At 43.7% G+C, this 20,304-nt stretch overlaps 1 protein-coding gene across 2 annotated transcripts in view; it reads right to left on the reverse strand.

The window, feature by feature from the left end:
- Positions 1–4,987: 4,987 nt before the first annotated feature.
- Positions 4,988–20,304, reverse strand: part of LOC137347160 (receptor activity-modifying protein 3-like) — a 59,812-nt gene continuing 44,495 nt past the window's right edge. The window contains exons 4-5 of one of the 2 annotated variants that reach the window (XM_068011338.1): positions 10,514–10,598; positions 4,988–9,940 (exon numbers count right to left, since the gene is read on the reverse strand). In XM_068011338.1, the coding sequence (XP_067867439.1) occupies positions 9,938–9,940; positions 10,514–10,598 (88 nt within the window). In that variant the 3' untranslated portion in view covers positions 4,988–9,937. Of the gene's footprint in view, positions 10,599–20,304 lie in introns of both variants that reach the window. The other variant, XM_068011328.1, reaches the window with a different exon arrangement.

Raw genomic sequence — 20,304 nt, forward strand, 5'->3', positions numbered from 1 at the left:
TCTCATCCTTCTAAACACCAATGAATACAGACCCAACCTGTCCAACCTTTCCTCATAAGATAACCCCCTCATCCCAGGAATCAGTCAAGTAAACATTCTCTGAACTGCTTCCGATGCAATTATGTCCTTTCTTAAGTAAGTAGACCAAAACTGTACACAATACTCTAGATGTGGTCTCACCAATACCTTGTACAACTGTAGCAAAACATCTCTATTTTTATATTCCATTCCCCTTGCAATAAACGACAACATTGCATTTGCCTTCTTAATCACTTGCTATACCTGCATAACTTTTTGTGTTTCATGTACTAGGGCACCCAGATCCCTCTGCATCTCAGATTTTCTCTCCATTTAAATATGTTGCTATTATTCCAGCCAAAGTGGACAAGTTCACACTTTCCTACATTATACTCCATCTGCTAAATCTTTGCCTACTCACTTTACCTATCTATATCCCTTTAAGGTCTCCTTAAATCCTCTTCATAACTTACTTTCCTACCAATCTTTGTGTCATCAGCAAATTTAGCAACTATACATTCTGAGCTCCATCCAAGTCATTGATATAATTTGGAAATAGCTGAGGCCCCAGCACTAATCCCTGTGGCACTCCACTAGTTACAGATACATTAATGTCTACTCTCTGTTTTCTGTTAGCTAACCAATCCTCTATCCTGCTAATATGTTACCCCCTTTACCATAGACTCTTATTTTGTTCAGTAACCTTTGATGTGGCATCTTGTCAAATGCCATCTGGAAATCCAAGTACACCACATCTACAGGATCCATTATTTCCATGTTGCTTGTTACTTCCTCAAAGGACTCTAATAAATTAGTCAAACACGATTTCCCTTTCACAAAACCATGTTGTCTTTGCATGATTGTATTGAGATTTTCTGAATGACCTGCTTATAACCTCTTTAATAATAGATTCCAGCATTTTCCCGATGACAGATGTTAAGCTAACTGGCCTGTAGTTTCCTGCTTTCTGTCTTCCTCCTTTCTTGAATAGCAGAGTTACATTTGCTATTTTCCAATCAGATGGGACCTTTCCAGAATATAGGGAATTTTGGAAGAAAATTCCCCCTGGCTTGATGGTAATGGAATATGCCAGGCCATGAGATTACAGATTGTAGTCGAATACCATTCGGGTGCTGCTGATGACCCAAAGCGCTTCATGAATGCTCAGTTTTGAGCTGCTAGATCTGTTCTGAATTTATCCCATTTAGCACAGTAGTTGTACCACACATGATGGAGGGTGTCCTCAGTGTGAAGGCAGGATGTTGTCTCCACAATGACTGTATGGTGGTCACTCCTCTGAATACTGTCGTGGACAGATGCATCAGCGTCAGTTAGATTGGTGAGAGCAATGTCAAGTAGGTTTTTCCTTCTTGTTGGTTCTCTCACCACCTGTTGCAAGGCCAATATGGTAGCTATATCCTTCAGGACTCAGCCAGCTTGGGCAGCAGTGGTGCTACCAAGTCATTCTTGGTGATAGATATTGACGTTGCCCTACTCAGAATACATTTTTTTAATATGACTTCATGGGATGTGGCGTTACTGGCTAGGCCAGCATTTATTGCCCATACCTAATTGCCCTTGAGAAGGTGGTGATGAGCTGCCTTCTTGAACCACTGCAGTCCAGTGCTGTCAGGAAGGGATTTTCACCCAGCGACAGTGAAGGAACGGCGATATAGTTCCAAGTCAGGATGCCGTGTAGCTTGGAGGGGAACCTGCAGGTGCTGGTGTTCCCATGCAACTATTGCCTTTGTCCTTCTAGGTGATAGAGGTGGTGAGTTTGGAAGATGCTGTCTAAGGAGCCCTGGTGCATTGCTGCAGTGCATTTTGTAGATGGTATACAGTGCTGCCACTGTACGTGGAGGGAATGAATGTTTTTGGATGGAGTGCCAATCAAGCGGGCTGCTTTGTCCTGGATGCTGTCAAGCTTCTTCAGTATTGTTGGGGCTGCACCCATCCAGGCCAGTGGAGAGTATTCCATCACACTCCTGATTTCTGCCTTGTGGATGGTGGACAGGCTTTGGGGAATCAGGAGGTGAGTTACTTGCCACAGGATTCCCAGTCTCTGACCTGCTCTTATAGCCATGGTATTTATATGGCTGGTCCAGTTCAGTTTCTGGTCAATGGTAACCTCCAGGATGTTGAGAGTGGGGAAATTCAGTGATCATAATGTCATTGAATGTCAAAGGGAGATGGTTAGATTCTCTCTTGTTGGAGATGGTTATTGCCTGGCACCTGTGTGGCACGACAGTTACTTGCCACTTATCAGCCCAAGCCTGGATATTGTCCAAGTCTTGCTGCATTTCTACATGGACTGCTTCAGTATCTCTGGAGTCGCGAATGGTTCTGAACATTGTGCAATCATCAGTGAACATCCCCACTTCTGACCTTATCATTGAAGGAAGGTCATTGATGAAGCAGCTGAAGATGGTTGGGCCTAGGACACTACCCTGACGAACCCGTGCAGTGATGCCCTGGAACTGAGATGATTGACATGCAACAACCACAACCATCTTCCTTTGTGCTCGGTATGACTCCAACCAGCAGACAGTTTTCCCCAATTCCCATTGACTCCAGTTTTTCTAGGGCTCCTTGATGCCATAGTCAGTCAAATGCTGCCCTTGATGTCAAGGGCAATCATTCTCACATCACCTCTTGAGTTCAGCTCTTTTGTCCATGTTTGAACCAAGGCTGTAATGAGGTCAGGAGCTGAATGTCCCTGGCGAAACCCAAACTGAGCATCAGTGAGCAGGTTATTGCTAAGCAAGTGCCGCTTGATAGCATTTTTGACGACACCTTCTATCACTTTATTGTTGATTGAGAGTAGCCTGATGAGACAATAATTGGCTGGGTTGGACTTATTCTGCTTTTTGTGTACAGGACATACCTGGACAATTTTCCCTTGCCAAGCTGTTCCAGTACAGCTACAACACTGGCATCTACCGGGCCCACATTGCCAGGTAGATGCCAGTGTTGTAGCTGTACTGGAACAGTTTGGCTAGGGGCGCGGCAAATTCGGGAGCACAGGTCTTCAGTACTATTGCTGGAATGTTGTCAGGGCCCATAGCCTTTGCAGTATTCAGTGCCTTCAATCGTTTCTTGATATCACGTAAAGTGAATCGAATTGGCTGAAGACTAGCATCTGTGATGCTGGGGACTTCAGGAGGAGGCCAAGATGGATCATCAACTTAGCACTTCTGGCTAAAGATTGTTGTAAATGCATGAGCCTTATCTTTTGCACTGTTGTGCTGGGCTCCCCCATCATTGAGGATGGGGATATTTGTGGAGCCTCTTCCTCCAGTTAATTGTTTAATTGTCCACCACCATTCACGACTGAATGTGGCAGGACTGCAGAGCTTAGATCTGATCTGTTGGTAATGGGATCGCTTAACTCTATCTATCACATGCTGCACAAGTAGTCCTGGGTTGAAACTTCACCAGGTTCATTTTGAGGTATGCCTGGTGCTGCTCCTGGCATGCCCTCCTGCACTCTTCATTGAACTAGGGTTGGTCCCCTGGCTCGATGGTAATGGTAGAGTGGCGGATATGCCAGGCCATGAGGTTACAGATTGTGGTTGAGTACAATTCTGCTGCTGATGATGGCCCACAGCACCTCATGGATGCCCAATTTTGCACTGCTAGATTTGTTTGAACTCTATCCCATTTAGCACAGTGATAGTGCCACACAACACGATGGAGGGTATCCTCAATGTGAAGGCGGGATATCGTCTCCACAAAGACTGTGCAGTGGTCACTCCTACCAATACTGTCATGAACAGATGCATCTGCAACAGGCAGATTGGTGAAGACGAGGTCCAGTAGGTTTTTCCCTCTGGCTGATTCCTCACCACCTGCCGCAGACCCAGTCTAGCAGCTATGTACTTTAGGCCTCGGCCAGTTCAGTCAATGGTGGTGCTACCGAGCCACTCTTGGTGATGGACATTGAAGTCACCCAACCAGAGTACATTCCCTTGCCACCCTCAGTGCTTCCTCTGCGTGGTAGTCAACATGGTGGAGTACTGATTCATCAGCTGAGGGGGAGGAGTGCAGTACGTGGTAATCAACAGGAGGTTTCCTTGCCCATGTTTGACCTGATGCCATGGGACTTCATGGGGTCTGGAGTCAATGTTGAGGACTCCCAGGGCAACTCCCTCCCTACTGTGCCACCACCTCTGCTGGGTCTATCCTGCCAGTGGGACAGTCAATGTTGAAGACTTTCAAGGCCACCCCCTCTGGTGAATCAGGACATACTCAGGGATGGTTATAGAGGACTCTGGGACATTGCTTGAAAGGCGTATGATTCCATGAGTATGGAAATCTCAGGCTGTTCCTTAATCAGTCTGTGGGATAACTCTCCCACTTTTGATACAAGTCCCCAGATGTTAGTGATGAGCATATTTCAGGGTTGACTGGGCTGGGTGTGCCTTTGCCATGTATGAGTCCATTGTTATCTGGTGGTCTGTCCAGTTTCATTCTTATTATACTTTTTTGTAGCTGTTTGTTACAACTGAGTGGCTTGCTAGGTCATTTCAAAGGGCAGATCAGAGTTATTGCTGTAGGTCTGGAGTCACAGATAGACAAGACGCAGTAATCGGTGAACCAGTTGGATATTTACAACAATCCGTTGTTTCATGGTCACCATGACTGATGCTGGCTTTTTAATTTGACATTTATTTAATTAACTGAATTTAAATTCTTCAACTGCCGTGGTGGGATTTGAGCTCATTATTAGTTCAAGCCTCTGGAGTACTAGCCCAGTAACATAACCACTATGTTACTGTAGACATTGTGCAGCTAAGCATGAACATTACATAACACCGCTGCAAATTACAATACCCATCACAATGTGAAATTTGAATACTGTTTCTTAAAAAGTCACACCTGGAGCATTTACAAAATAGGATCTGTGGTAAAAAAAAAAGTTTAAGAAGAAAAATGCACAATTTTCTACATCTTTTGCAACAATTCACATTTTATTCCAAAACTCCATTTTTAAATAATGCAAAGCTGGACCAAGCCAAAGCTGGACTTTTCCCACTTGATTAGACTACATAGTTTGTTCAGTATTTGGAAATATTGAAAATTAATGATGCACAGCATCCCCTTTTACATATGTCAGTCTTCTTGTTAATTTCAAAATGCTGGGGTTCGTTTTTGACCATAAATTTTTATTAATGATAATACATAGATATTTTTCAAGCTTTTTAAAATTCTAACATGTTATGACCTTGAATGTAATGTGCACTGCAGCATAATATACACTTAACGACTGACAGAAATACTACAGCATACTATACTTAACCACCTACAGGCTGTTTTTATGCCCCGGGATGCAATATGTCTCAAGAATACTGTTTTCAAAGTAATGTGCTGTCAATTAAAAGCAACAACAGACATTTTCAAACACTGCAAAATGAAACATGGCATGTAATTTTCCTGTACTTTTTTGAGGCAAACAGAGGTAGATTCAAAAGAAAAAGTAAAGAAACTATCATCGGCAATTTCTGGTTTGCAAGCCAGAAATGATACATGATCATATTGTTGTTGTCAGAGCAGTCAGTTCCGTAATATTGATTGAGGCTGGTAGAGCTTCTTCCAGTGGTCTGATGGGTAAATATATCATGTTATACAGACCACAAAGGTGGCAAGTTTGATTCTGGGAATGAGCTAACCTAGCTTCAATTGTGGTAGAAATAAGAGTGGTCTGACTGGCCTCAATGCCCATAGCTAGAGAATAGAAAGAAATTAGCCACTGGTCCAGCTGGCTATCCATTAGTTGCTGCTGGAAAGTGCACTTAGAATATTGTGTGCAATTCTGGTCGCCACACTACCAGAAGGACGTGGAGGCTTTGGAGAGGGTGCAGAAGAGGTTTACCAGGATGTTGCCTGGTCTGGAGGGCATTAGCTATGAGGAGAGGTTGGATAAACTCAGATTGTTTTCACTGGAACGACGGAGGTGGAGGGGTGACATGATAGAGGTTTACAAAGTTATGAGCGGCATGGACAGAGTGGATAGTCAAAAGCTTTTTCCCAGGGTGGAAGAGTCATTACTAGGGGACATAGGTTTAAGGTGAGAGGGGCAAAGTTTAGAGGGGATGTGCGAGGCAAGTTCTTTACACAGAGGGTGGTGAGTGCCTGGAACTTGCTGCCGGGGGAGGTGGTGGAAGCAGGTACGATTTAAGAGGCATCTTGACAAATACATGAATAGGATGGGAATAGAGGGATACGGTCCCCAGAAATGCAGAAGGTTTTAGTTTAGGCATCAAGATCGGTGCAGGCTTGGAGGGCCGAATGGCCTGTTCCTGTGCTGTACTGTTCTTTGTTCTTTGAGTGATCATCAGTTAAGGACTTCCAATGCTTACCATGATCAAATTGCCTGCTGATGTTGTCTCCGCTTGTATATGAAAAAGTCTACTTGGATGAGATACTGGAGGGCTGATGACACCTGTGGAACTATATTCCAATACCCATAGCCTTCAGATGAGAAAATCAGGAAAATAAAAGATCGATGCTGATAGATTGAGTTTGAAAATAACAGCTATTGGGCCAAGTGTGGCACAGTGATAGAGCTGGTGGAATGCAAACTATACCAGCAAATGATGGGATATGCGTGCTGATCTCAACCATATCTGATCTCAACCATGCCACAATGGAGAGGTGTGGAGTGTAGCTCAGATGTTTCACCACAAGAGGATAACTGAAATTGACAATTACCCCAGCCTGCTTATGTATGCCTTCTAATGGTCAACTTCAGATGGGCATTGGCAGAGAGCTGAAGTTATTGCTTTCCCAGCCTCTTGCATCTGAATTGTGTATAGCATGGAGAGACACAAGCATGGGAGGAGAGCAGATACTAATCCTCAACTGGTTATTTGAACCAATCGCTGAACACAATGGTTTTATGAATGCTCTGCTCAAGACTATCTCCACAGTGTGACCCCCAACCCCCACCCATTACCCCACAAGTAGAACTGTTGACTAGGTTTCAAATCAGTTCTGTACCTGACGAGATGTTTAATATCAAGATCATAGTGGATTTTATCCTGCTACCGCCTATAGGATTATGACAGTGATGCGACATGCTGTGGTAAATTACATTTTCTAGTTTAGAAAGACACAGAGGTCAGAGCACAGCAATGGAAGAATGTTCCAACATTCATCGTTAAGGGTTAAGCTGTTGTTCATGATTAGGACTCATCGCCCAGCAAAATTCCAACCTCTGATATCTCAACTATCATCAAGTGCTGTCAAGCCGAAACTAAACATTTCCAGAGAAGGACAGAAAGAAAATTCTCAGGCATGTCTTCCCTGGAAGCTGGTTCAAGTCTATCATTGACAGAGGCCTCGAAACAGGTGATTTGATAAATGATGATGGGGTGAGAGGGCACCTAAAAAAGGATAGGGGAGGAATAATTCTACACATGGAGGACACATAGAAGCCTCATTCTGCCTTCCCCACCTACTACAACAGAAATTGAGTTACAAAGCTGGTCATTGTCAGAATTCCACATGCCACATAGAAATCAGGTAACTTTAACTTTGCTACATGTTAAATATTTTACTGCTATTTGAATTAGAATGTAGCATTGAATTACCATGGTAGTCCCACTTCAAACAATATCTTGTTTTTTGAAATTAGGAGAATTAGATACAGAACCCAACATAAAAGATATGTCAGTTCATTCTGTAGGGCAAATGAGGATTTTAAATAGCTGCTTCTTTAAAATAGAAAATAAACTAATTTGTTATAGGTATTTAAGGACTCATATTCCAATATGGACTGATGTACATTTAAATAAAATTATTGTTTAATATTAAAATATATTATCCTTAAGTATAGTTTATTCGTCTTTTTGGAACATATTACTTTTTTGAAGGAGGGTGCTTTTTGGGAACCTGAACCTCAGGGCGGAGCATGAGAGATTCTGACCTTCTCTCATGATAAACTTCCATATTCTAGTCCAAGCCAGAGCCGATGGGAATTCAAATAAAATATAATTAATCTGTCCTCACAATTAGGTGTAAATATTATTTTCTATTATACCAGATAACATTTATACCCCGAGTGGTTTACAAATTAGAACAAAAACATACCAAATGTCTTTAAATGGTAATTTGAAGTTTTATAAGCAGCAATCGATTCAATCACTGGACATATGTTCAATTTTGACACCAAAGTTAAAGGCACCAAAATCATCAGCCCTTCTGTACAATTCCACTATAACCTTGGTTGGAAGTGGAGTGTAGCACAACGGCTGAAAATTAGACCAAGTCATAGAGAGATACAGCACTGAAACAGGCCCTTCGGCCCACCGAGTCTGTGCCAACCATCAACCACCCATTTATACTAATCCTACATTAATCCCATATTCCCTGCCACATCCCCTCCTACATTAATCCCATATTCCCTACCACCTACCTACACTAGGGGCAATTTACAATGGCCAATTTACCTATCAACCTGCAAGTCTTTGGCAGTGGGAGGAAACCAGAGCACCCGGTGGAAACCCACACGGTCAAAGGGAGAACTTGCAAACTCCACACAGGCAGTACCCAGAACCAAACCCGGGTTGCTGGAGCTGTGAGGCTGCGGTGCTAACCACTGCGCCACCCTTCGATATTCTGTGTTCGAACCGTTCCCTGACGTTTCTTGTGGTCTTTTTAGGGGGTGGAATCTCCATCTGTCCTAAGCAAGACCACTGATGTGGTGGAGGTGCGACCAGGGTCGGACTAGAGCAGGGACTCAGTACATTCGAAAAGTTCCTTCTTCCAGGCAGAGCAGGTTCCATGGCTGATATGTCCCATCAGGATGCCCTCCCAATGGCAATTGTGTGGCCTGTATTATAAGAAATCTCACCCTCCTTACAAAGGACCTGGCTGATGGTTCAGCAATATGCAATCCCCAGTGGAAGGCAGGTACCCAAGATGCATCCCCAGTGCCTTGGATGTCCACCAGAGTCTTTTAAATTAGGTAACCTCTCCCTGACCAATGTTCCCTCTAATCTGTGTGACCGCACAGCAGCCCAAAAATGCCCACACACAAGTCAGACCCTTGACGTTAGTGCTCATGCACTTGAACAAGACACTCCAAAAAAAAAGATGGAACGTTGTCCCTCACCCCATACGCTCTGGTGGGTTTAGTGGAAAAACTCACAATGAGTATTATCTAGGTGTAATTACTGGGATCGTTGGTCCATAGTTTTCTGGGCAGAGGTTGTTTAAAAAAAACCCTAGAAGACTTCTTGAAAATGACTGAACATATTTAAATAGGATGCTGTGCCGTTATGTGCAGGCTGGGTGTCTGGATCTTACCAAAAGACATATTTTAGCTTTAAATGGAACAATCTAATTTCCTACCATTGTTTGAAGAGGACTTCAGTTTAAAATATACACAAACAGGTATATGTCATTTCAGACAGAAAATAGGACACCACACAGTAACCTTCACTTCAACTCACATTACAGCAATCACAGACTGGGGCAAAACTGTTGTGTTCTGACCACTGTTCATTTTGTGGTAACAATTATCTAGTTTGCAATGTCTGTTTAATACTAAGATCTTCATAGCATAATGTTTGCCACATAACAACCTTTATCATTTTTCTCCTGCCACAAAACACACTGGGAGGAGATGAGCAGCATATTTGGTTTTAAGTCATAACAAAGAGCTTAGGAAATACAGAACTCTTGTCAGTTCCCGTACCACTCCTGACGAAAGCACAGTCAGCCATTTCCTTTCATTCTTCTCCTTCTCTGGGAAGCACTCACAACATCCTTCCTGGAGCTTGCTCCACACCCTCCAACTCCAAGAAGTCATCTTAAAGAGAATTGGGAAAGTTTTTTTCAATAAGTGCTGATGTCTTCTTCATGTGATTGTCTCCAAAGATGTCCTTTCTCACCTTTTCACAGCTGACTTTATAATTTACTGCAACATAAATTTGGGTAGTTACAAGTTTAATTTTTGATGCTGGCTAGTGAATATAATTGGTTATCCAGTAAATTGTGTAAGTTTGATAAAGCAGAGTTTGATTGTTGAGCCATTTGAGTTTGTAACACACTTAAAGCATGTTCATTTCAGTCCATGGGGTCAACTTTTTGTTACTGAGTAAGCCAGACACTGTTTATCCCCCAGTAAGGTCCATAGCTTTAACCCATCTGTGCTGCAGGTTGATGAATGTTCAGAGCTCGACACTGGACCATATCCTCTTCCAGCTTAAGTTGATGAACAACAATCTAGACATTGTCAGTGGAATCGACTCAATCACATTAAGGTAGAGTGCTTGTAAAATAATAGTTTTGTATTGCAGTGCAATATGCATTCTTAAATCTACACCAGTATATCATTCCTCTTACTACACCACACCACCATGGCTATCATTACAATGGTTAGAAAAATAGGCACTGAAATGAGGATAATGAGGATCTTGTCAGGAGGATCCTGAAAGATTAGCATCTCCGAAGTACAGTTTGAAAAGAAAAATTTGTGGATATTAATTACATAGTTTTCCACTTGTGGATTCGGCCAGTAGCACTTAACATTTTCTGTTGAGAACTCCGTGCAGTGTGAGAAAAAATTGTAATAGCTGTAAAAAAAAATATATAAAGCCAGAGTTAATTAACATATATATTTTGAGGATAATGTGTATAAAACAAATGAGCTTTTTTTCAGTTTTATGGTAATTTATTGAACCTTCTAGGTCTGTACAACTAGAAGGAAAAATGACTGAGGTAAACTGTCATCTTCACCGAAAGGGCAATAATCAGGCAGTGGATTGCACACCCAGTGGGTTATGGAATGGAATTCAGGTAGGTTCTATAACAAACTGATCATGCAAGTGCAGTAAAGATGAAAATTCACCTATATGTTAAAGATAATGCTCATTGCACTGTCTCCAACTCTACATCATTCTTTCCAGGACCTCTAAACTTAGAAACTTCTTTATCACCCATAGTCTTTCTTTTTTCCTATAACCTAAAACCTTTCAAAACCCAGGCTTGACATGTAACTTTAGCTCACTTTAGGTTTGTTTCCTATGCTTTTTAATTTTAATGTCTTAAATTGACATTAGGATTTTCAACCAAAAGAACAAAGACCTTAAAAGTTTTGTAAACTATTTGATCCATTGTTGTGAAAATAAAAAAAGACTTGTCAGCACAACAACACGTATTTACCTTAATCTTTAAGGCAATAAAAAGGATAAAATTAGGGAGATAATGAACACTTTTAAAAACTAAAAATAAAGTAGCCCTATCAATAGCGCAATTTCAGCGGGGGTTCCTGATCGTCCACCATAACTTTGGTGAAAGATGGATGAATCCCTGTGGAATTTCTACCTCACATATGATTGTTTTATTCCAGGTATGCATTTATAGCTCAAAGTGCCCAAGGGACACTGGGAAAGTGTTAGTATAGGGTGGTAACAGCCCATGCTGTTTGGTGCAAATGTCCCACTCACTAAAAGAAATTCTGTAGAAATTTCAGTTAACTATTTTTTTTAAATCCATTCACTCAAAGGCAACCACTGAACAGCAATATCAAAACAACCATCCAATCAAGACGCTTTTTTCTTAAGTCACCTGAAGGTAAATGTTGATTATCCATGTATATTCCTAAAAATGGCATAATACATGAGAAATTCTTTTTTTTTTAAATCATAATTTTACCACTAAGTTCAACTTATTCCATCTCCCATTACCTAAAACAATTTTCACCCAAACAGGCCACCACTCTCACAAAAGACCCAGCCTTCTGCTTCATTCCTGATGTTTGGATCATGAACTTGGGCTTTCCCTGCTGATGTTTGTGTATGCACAATCTCAGGGGCTTCCCTTACAATGCTTCACCCATTTAATGCACAGTGGGTCAGTCCTCCCATCTAACCTCACCCTTAATAATGCTCCAAGAACTTGTACATCTCTGGGCCCAAGCTGTAGCTTCAATAAATGCACTCTGGCCCCATTCACTGCTAACTCCTCTATCCCACTCCCAGAGCCACTTCTGATTCACTCTCAGCTGCCACCATACCCCACTCCAAGTTGGTACCTCTACCTTGCTTAAAAGCAGTGCTTTTGGGCTACCCCACCCCCCCAGCTCTTCTGCCATTGTTTCCAAGCAACATCTTTGGCCTGCTGCTCTCTGGGATGGTCGACACTTTCCCATATTCAGTCTTAAATCTCCTCTGCTGCACTCAGTGTATTGTGCCTTTCCTTCCTGAGTGCTTCCAACCATATCATCTCATCAGTGCTCCAAACTCACAATCATTCTTCAATATTGGCAACATCACTCACCACTCCGAGCCTTCTACAATGCACTAAGACCTCACCCCCAAGTGCTTCCACACACCAGCAACCACCCCGCACCCCCCCCCACCTTTGCTCCCAGACCCAGGGAGTCAGTACTCCATACCTTCATATCTCCAGTGCCTCTAACCTCCTCAAATACTCCCAGCTTCCAAACATCTCTTTGACCACAGATGTTAATGCTCCCCACTTCCAAAACAAAACCTTCCAAATGCTCCCAAAACTTAAATCGCATTCAGTGCCTCCACACTTGCTCTTAGGTCTCAAATCAAGACTACACCCCCTCCCCACCCCCACCCACCATCAAATGATTCCAGTGCCTACTACTCTCAGAAGCTAACCCCTCAATTCTTCCACTCAACTCACTCCTTTGAATGCGCCAACCTCCAGTCCAACCCAGTTTGGTCCCCAGCCCCTCTCAGATTTACCTTCTCTCATTGATGTGGCACCTCTCCACACTCAATCCCTGAAACAACTTCCAAACCAGTATATGTTGCTTCCTATCCTGTTGCCTACTCCAGAAAATGAGTACTTCAATAGAAGAACGTCTAAAACAATCACAGAGAGAAATTGGGTGGCATACAGAAGAACGTGGAGACACATGGGAGGAAGGTTTATAGGAGAGAACAACACACAAGAAAAATAACTGGAGACAGATAAAGTTCCAGACATTACAATGAAAAATTATTCAAGATAGACAAACTGAGAAGACAATTATCTGCCACATACAGGAACAGAGGGATACAGAAAATTCAGAAGTGGAAAAGGAACAGACAACAGTTAGAATTGTTTGTGAGCACTGCCATGGGCAATCAAGTTATATATTATATACTACAAAAGCACAGTGCCTGTTATAGGGTATAATGTTCAGATGTAATTGCATTGCTTGTTGCATGGTCATGTCATTACAAAACAGACAGCTTCCTGATGCACCGTGAGCAGCGTCACTTTAATTGGGCACTGGCATTGCAATAATTTGGATCTGTACTTAAAGCTTAGCTGTGGATCACCTGCCTGTAATAATTTGTTCATACTTGAGGATGATAGCCAATATGGAACTCAGCCATACAGTTCAGCAAAGTCCAATGGTTGATCCCTAGTCCCTGCTGAGTTAGCTGATCTCAGCTGGGACAGCAATAAGAACACTACAAACTATCAACTACAAGCTACGAGGAGAAAAAAATATTAGCTAGTATTCCCGCTCCCTATACCTGTCCACCAACCCCTGATTGAACATGCAAGTTTGTTTGTATGCTTGTGTGCATGGATGACAACTGAAATAGGAATCATGCTTGGATGTGATAGATCCCATGCTGGAAAAGCCAATTGTATCAATTGCAGCTACTCCAGAATGAGTCAGCTCCTTAAAGGAAGAAAGGGAGAAAAGTAGGAGAGAAGATAACAGAAACCTCCAAGTTCCCCTCCAACTCCCACACCATTCTGACTTGGACAAACATTGCTGCCCAGTCTTTGTCACTGGGTCAGAAATCTGGAATCTCTACTTAACACAATTGTGGGAGAACCATCACCAAAAGGATCGCAGCGGTTCAAGAAGGAAGCCTACCGACATCTTCTCAGGACAACTAGGGATTGGCAATTAAGAAGCTTTGATCGTATTGCACAAATTCCTAGCCAGCAATGCCCACATCCCATGAACGAATATTAAAAAATTCCAAAACATGCCCTATAACTAGAATTTTTTCAGTCTTAAACTGTAAAAGACTTGTCCCAAAATGAGTTCACGATTTTTCAGACCAGTGGTATGGTCGTAAGTATAAGATATATTAATATCAACTGTAAAACATGTAAATATTAATTATACACACATTAGCCCTAAAATCCCAGGTCCAGCTATGTGCAATATGAATGGAACTTATGCGTTTAAAAAGATGTAGGGAAAAATCTAGCTCGGTGGAAACACTGCAGTTGCAGGAACTGGTCAACCAAAGCTCCCTGCTCATTTTGCAACTATTCAATATTCCAAACCTGGTTTCCTGCAGGGAGTGCTTGCTCTTTTACACTTGTGAGAAAATTTCAATATGCTTTAAAAAGTTATGCAAATATAATTATTAGGATTCAGCCCTTGATTCCTACAGTTCCTCAGTACTGTTAAAATTGTCCATTTAAAAGTGGGCATTAAAGGCTAGTGAGATTATCACCTGTAAGGAAGACAGGTCTGAAAAGTATTACATTATCCTTTTTTTAAAACAGACATTTTTTGCAAGATATTGTGGTTGATTTCAAAACTCTCTTTCCACAGAATTTCATGCAGGACAGTGGAAGTAGATCAAAAAAGGCATGTTAAAGAGATCAGATGCCAGAGAGCCAAACTGCCTGTCATTATGCATCAACTACATCTGCATGTTCAAGCATACCTATCTGTGCAAGAACTACTGCAGGCTCAAAGGACGCAGGTGCAAAACTATGCCATCTTCTGCCACCAAGTTTCATCATAGGATTGGAACTGTCAGTGACAGACAAGATTACATTCTCACTCAAATTGTTAGCCTCAGCCTTTTTCTCAGATGCACGGAATCACCTGCATTCTCATCCAGTTAGTCATCTCATTAGGTGTCAGCTGTTGTTTAGTTGGTAGAACTCTTGTCTCTGAATCAGAAAGTTGTGGGTTCAAGTTTCTCTTCAGCACAAGAATCAAAAAGCTTACGGTACTGAAGGAGTGTTACAGTGCTGGAGGTGCCATCTTTTGGATTTTGGATGAGATGTTAAACTGAAGCCCCCTCTGCTTACTAAAAGAGCCCTTGGCACTATTTTGAAGAACATCAGGCAAGTTAGCCCTGGTGTCCAAGCCAATATTTACCCCTCAATCAATATCTGCTCATTATTACATTGCTGTTTGTGGGAGTTTGCTTGTGCAAATTGGCTGCCACATTTCCTACATTACAACAGTGACTACACTTCAAAAGTACTTCATTGGCTGTAAAGAGCTTTGGGATGCCCTGTGGTGATGAAAGGAACCATATAAATGTAAGTTTTTTTTTTCTTTTACACAGCTGTATTAAACAAATGACATGCATGCATCAATATCGCAAGTAAATATGCATGTGCACTCTCAGGAAGGTTCCATTAGTGGAGTAATGGTGTAAATCATTAAACCTCTTCCCTTCAGTTTCATAGGAAATGAGAGTTTAATGCAGAGTTGTTATCAACTTGAGTTTCTAGATGTTTGCTTATTTAAAATCAATATATGGTGATAGGCCATAAAAGAAAATCTTACAGAAGACTTTTTCCACAACTTGAACAAATTGACTCCTGACAACGCAGCGGCCCGCTGACGCCATCAGAGCATTCTAAGCTGCGCATATGCACAAACGATCTCCTACTCTCAGTGAGATGCTGCGCATGTGCAGCCTACATCTTGCCAGGACTAACTGGCGCATGCGTATTGCCAACGTCATCCAGCGGCTGAATGGGACACGTTGAGGCTGGAGCTCGTTCCCTACCACTTGCTCCCCCCAGCTCAGCTATTCACTCCCCTGACCGGCTTCCACCCACTCAGCTACTCTCTCCCACCCCACTGGCTGCTCTCCCCCCTCAGCCACTCGCTCCAGGCCTCAACGCTTTCTTCCCCTCCCCCCTCCTCCCCAGCGGCCACTTCCCCCCCTTCAGTCGCTTGCTCCAGACCTGGCCACTGTTCCCCCTCACTCGCCTCGGCCGATTATTCCCTCTCCTCGCTTCCCGTGCGCCCCCCCCCCCACCCCCCCCTGCCCACCACCCCGCTTTCTGGCCACTCCCTGCCCACTTTCCCCTCACCCCCCCCACCCCGCCCCCACCCCAACCGCTAGGCCGAGCTGCTTCCCTCCTCTTAGCCACACACTCCTACATCACCCTGTTGCCCCTTGCGGCCCGCCTTGCTTCTTTGGGCAGTACGGAGAACAATCAAATGTGGGAGCGAGTGGCTAAGAGGGGGGAAGTGGCGCGGCCTGGAGCTAGTGTCTGGAGCGGGGGGGAGGGGGGAAGCGGGGAGCGCAAGCCCAGAGAGCGGGGTGGTGGGGAGGAGGACGGAAAACGAGGAGAGGGGAACAATCAGCCAAGGGGAGGGGGGGAGCAGTGGTGAGGTCTGGAGTGAGTGGCTGAGGGAGGGGGGGAAATGGTGAGGCTGTTACGGGTGCTAAAGGGAAGGCAGCGGGGAGCCAGCAGTGAGAAGACGGGCGCAGGAGGGACCGATAGGGAGAAGCACAATGCCAGGAGAGAGCGGGAGACTGTTGAGGGTGGAATGGAGACAGCGATGGCAGCCATTGAGGAGACTTTCAGGTTGAAGTTTTTCTGTGATAAATTAAGCATCGCCATCTTTAACCCTGGCAGCTGCTGAACGTTGCAGACAGTGACGTTTCAGTGGAAGAAGCAGGAGATAATATTGCGCCACCTAGTGGTTGCGTTGTCAGCAAACGCAGCCTAACTTAAATCATGGATGCATTTGCAACCAGATTTCTTTTTAATATGATTTAAGTGTCTTACATATTTCAGAGCAAAAAAGATTCTACTTTTCAATGTAAAATGCGAAAAGATTCAAGCAATTGCAAAATCCTGAGCAAAGTAAAATAACTTAATTCACAAAATTCACAGCCTTGTGATTTCGTATTCTTCAATAAAAGTAAAAATGTGCAATCAATTTCCTTGCTTATAACATCTTCATTTTAGTCTATGATCTGCCAGCTATATTTTACATTCTGTTACAAATGTATTAATAACTGTGAGTGCAATCTTTTGCCAAAAGAAATTTAAACACCTACAGCAGTGCTTCAAAATTTCACCCCTGTCCATACTGGGTCCCATAAACCATCGTAACAGGGGTGAAAATGTATCCTGAATATATATAGAGTTCCCAGTTAAGAGGTTTGGATGGGAATGGCCACATGCTACTAATGCGTCAGATGTCTCACTATACACCAATATCATATACCAATATTACCCTAATACTTTCATCTTTGGGCCCTTTGTTTGAATCCAGAACAATGCTTCCTCAATCTTGGATTTCATTCTCTTACTGTCATACTTTTGGCACAACAGTTAACACATTTGGATAAATAAAATAATGATTTTGTTAAAAACCACAGGCAGGGATTCATGCAATCATGTTAACTATTAGATTTAAAGCAGCACATAGAGGAAATTCAACCAATTTATTAGCAGTATGGCTTCTATGTAATGAGTTTGGGCAACTTCCACCTGGTTATGGGTAAGGATATGTTTATGTCGCAAGACGGTTCACAATTCAGCACAAATTGGTATGGTACTAAATTAGCAATATCACTCAAAGAGGCCATAAGATGGCAGGTGTGAGGCGAGGGAAAATGTCATACTGATACAGTACAGAGTGATATTTTAAAGTTATAGTTAAGGTACACTGAGTCAAAAATCTGTTGGGTGTGCACCCACATGTAGCTGTCAGGCTACACCTTCCCAGGACTGCAGCCACTAACCCCCAAGATTTACAGGGTCAGGAAGAGCCCTTTTGATTTAAATACCTCAGGCAAATGCCCATACCACTCAAACCAGGCATTCAGCTGTCCCAAGAGGATACAAACTGCAGTGGAAGTGTGTCAATCAAAAGTTTGTGGGGCCATCTCCAGAAAGCACTCAACTGCCCCAAGTGGTCCCTTTTGCAAAAATTTTCAAGACATTTACCCCTTTATTTTCAGGGATCCAGGCCACAATCCCTTCCTGGAGCCCACTAACAGAATTTGATGAGTCAAGACACCTGGGGGGAGAAATTGGAAAAGGCCCAAAAACAGGCACGGGGATCACAATGTGCGATTAACCCGTGCCCATTCATTCTGATTCAGACAGCACATAAACTTCATGCTGCTACCCATTTATATGATTGCAGCACACAGCATTGAGTGGCTGCACACCTGAGTAGGGGGCACAAAATTGTGAGAGGGCTAGCATGAGTTTAAGTTAGCCTGTGCTACTTAAAGCAAGCCTGTACTTCTTAAAGGGGAGGTGTATTTGGGCTGGAGCAGGTTCTGGAATTCATTGCACAAATGACTTTGGCCTGGGAAAAACACAGGAAGGGCACAGCATGGCAGAGAGCAGGCTCCAAGGTTCTCTGGCACGGCACTGGAGGCCTTGGTGCAAGAAGTCGACAGGAGAGCGGTCACTCATCCAACAGGGGGCCGGAGGCACACCAGGGAAACTCTGCAAAGGAAATGGGAGTAGATAGCCTTGTAGATCAATGCCAGCAGAGTAGCCCAGAGGACCAAGATGTAGTGCCGAAAGAAGTTCAATGATCTCACAAGAGTGGTCAAGGTCAGTGAATGCAGCTTCAAATGCCACATTGCACCAACTACACCACTAGCCTCAAACACTGCTCAATGTACATCACCCTCATATCTCACTTACCAACAATCTTCATCAATCATGACGTAACTTAACTGTTATAGCTTCACCCCACTCTCACAGCTCTTAGCAATGCCATAAGACTCACATCCACATCTCACACCTTTCATACATGCCAGCTAGTCAAGCATGACAGTCACATCACCCAAACAAATTGCACCACTCACTGGCACGCTTCCCTCACTCTTGCAGAACAAGGTGGCACAGAACTGAAGGCAGCAGCTATCCGCTGGGACATAGGCATGGCTGCCTGTCCTCACCCAGATGGAGGAGACACAGCTTGCCATCACTAGAGCGACCATGACTGAGACTGTGGCCAGTGCAAGGGCCAAAAACATCAAAGATGTTCCTCGCTAATCCTCCTTCTCCCATCTCACATCCCCCTCACTGCACAATCTCTTCTGATTTCCAAGCTCCAGATGGTATAAGCATGCACATCTTGCTTTTCCCTCCTCCCCTCACTGCAACCCGACCCTTGTGCCTTTCTCCTTTTAGGTACCCAAGTACTGCGACCTGCCCAGGCAGTGGTACAGGAGTATGAAGTGGAACTGAAGGAAAAAACTGATGATGATGAGCTTCCAGTGTGGAAGTGGTGGCCAATTCGAAGAGAACACTTGCAGACCCAACCACAATGCAGCAACTGAGGGCCAATATCTCAGCTTCCATTGCAGCACAGAAGCCACATAAAATCTGAGTGCTTCAATGGAAGTTCAGACTAAAGTCATGCAAACTCAACTTGTTGTCATCCAAGCACAGCTTGCTGCCATGCAGACTCAGATTGCTGCCGTCATGGCTGTGGATACTATTGCTGCAAAGGGCTTGCAGGGCCTCACAGCAATTGAACAGTCTGTCCTCCAACAGATCACTAGGATTGCTGGGTTGCTGGTCTAGGACTGTTGTAGTGGCTCCATGGAGCATGAACCTGCTTTCCTTTCTCAGGATGATTGGTCCTCCCACCACAGCCACTCTGCCAATGCCCTTGCTGTTGCCTGTCAGTAAGCCAGCACTGTTGCCCCTCGCGCCGAGGTGCTGCAGTCTGAAGCTGGGCTTTGTAAGCCCAAAGCTGCTCAAGGTCATCCTCAAGGCCAGCTGCAGTTTCCTCCACTGCAAGACAGCAGCCTTCCATTAGCCATGCTGCAGCCACTGGGGTAGCACCAGGCCAGGCAAAGGCATATGGAAGACAGGCACCAAGGGAATGCAGAAAGCTGATTAGTTTCCTTTTATACAGAATATTGAATGGTTTGATAAAGTTGGTTTGGAATGTTTACTTTGTGATGGTCCTTATTTCAATATTGTGGCCAAGAGGAAGTTGTGATGGTCAGTAGCAGAGAGAAGGCAAGGTGTGGGACTGTTATTGAATGGAAGTTAGGTTGTGTTCACTGATATCGTAGTTGAATGAGCCAATCAAGGACAGCCCAGCTGGAAAGGGGATCTGCTTGGTGCTTCCTCCTTTCCTCCTTCTCCTCCTCCTCAGCTGCTTGCCGTATACCTGGTGGTAAGGCCATGATGGCAAGGATACAGCAGACCACGACAAATGATGATACACTCTCTGTAGAGTACAGCAGGGCTCCTCCAGAGCGGTCGAGGCAGTAGAAGCATTGCTTAAGCACCCCAATGGCCCACTTGATG

The sequence above is a fragment of the Heterodontus francisci genome, chromosome 2, assembly GCF_036365525.1.
Source record: "Heterodontus francisci isolate sHetFra1 chromosome 2, sHetFra1.hap1, whole genome shotgun sequence".
Lineage (NCBI taxonomy): Eukaryota > Metazoa > Chordata > Chondrichthyes > Heterodontiformes > Heterodontidae > Heterodontus > Heterodontus francisci.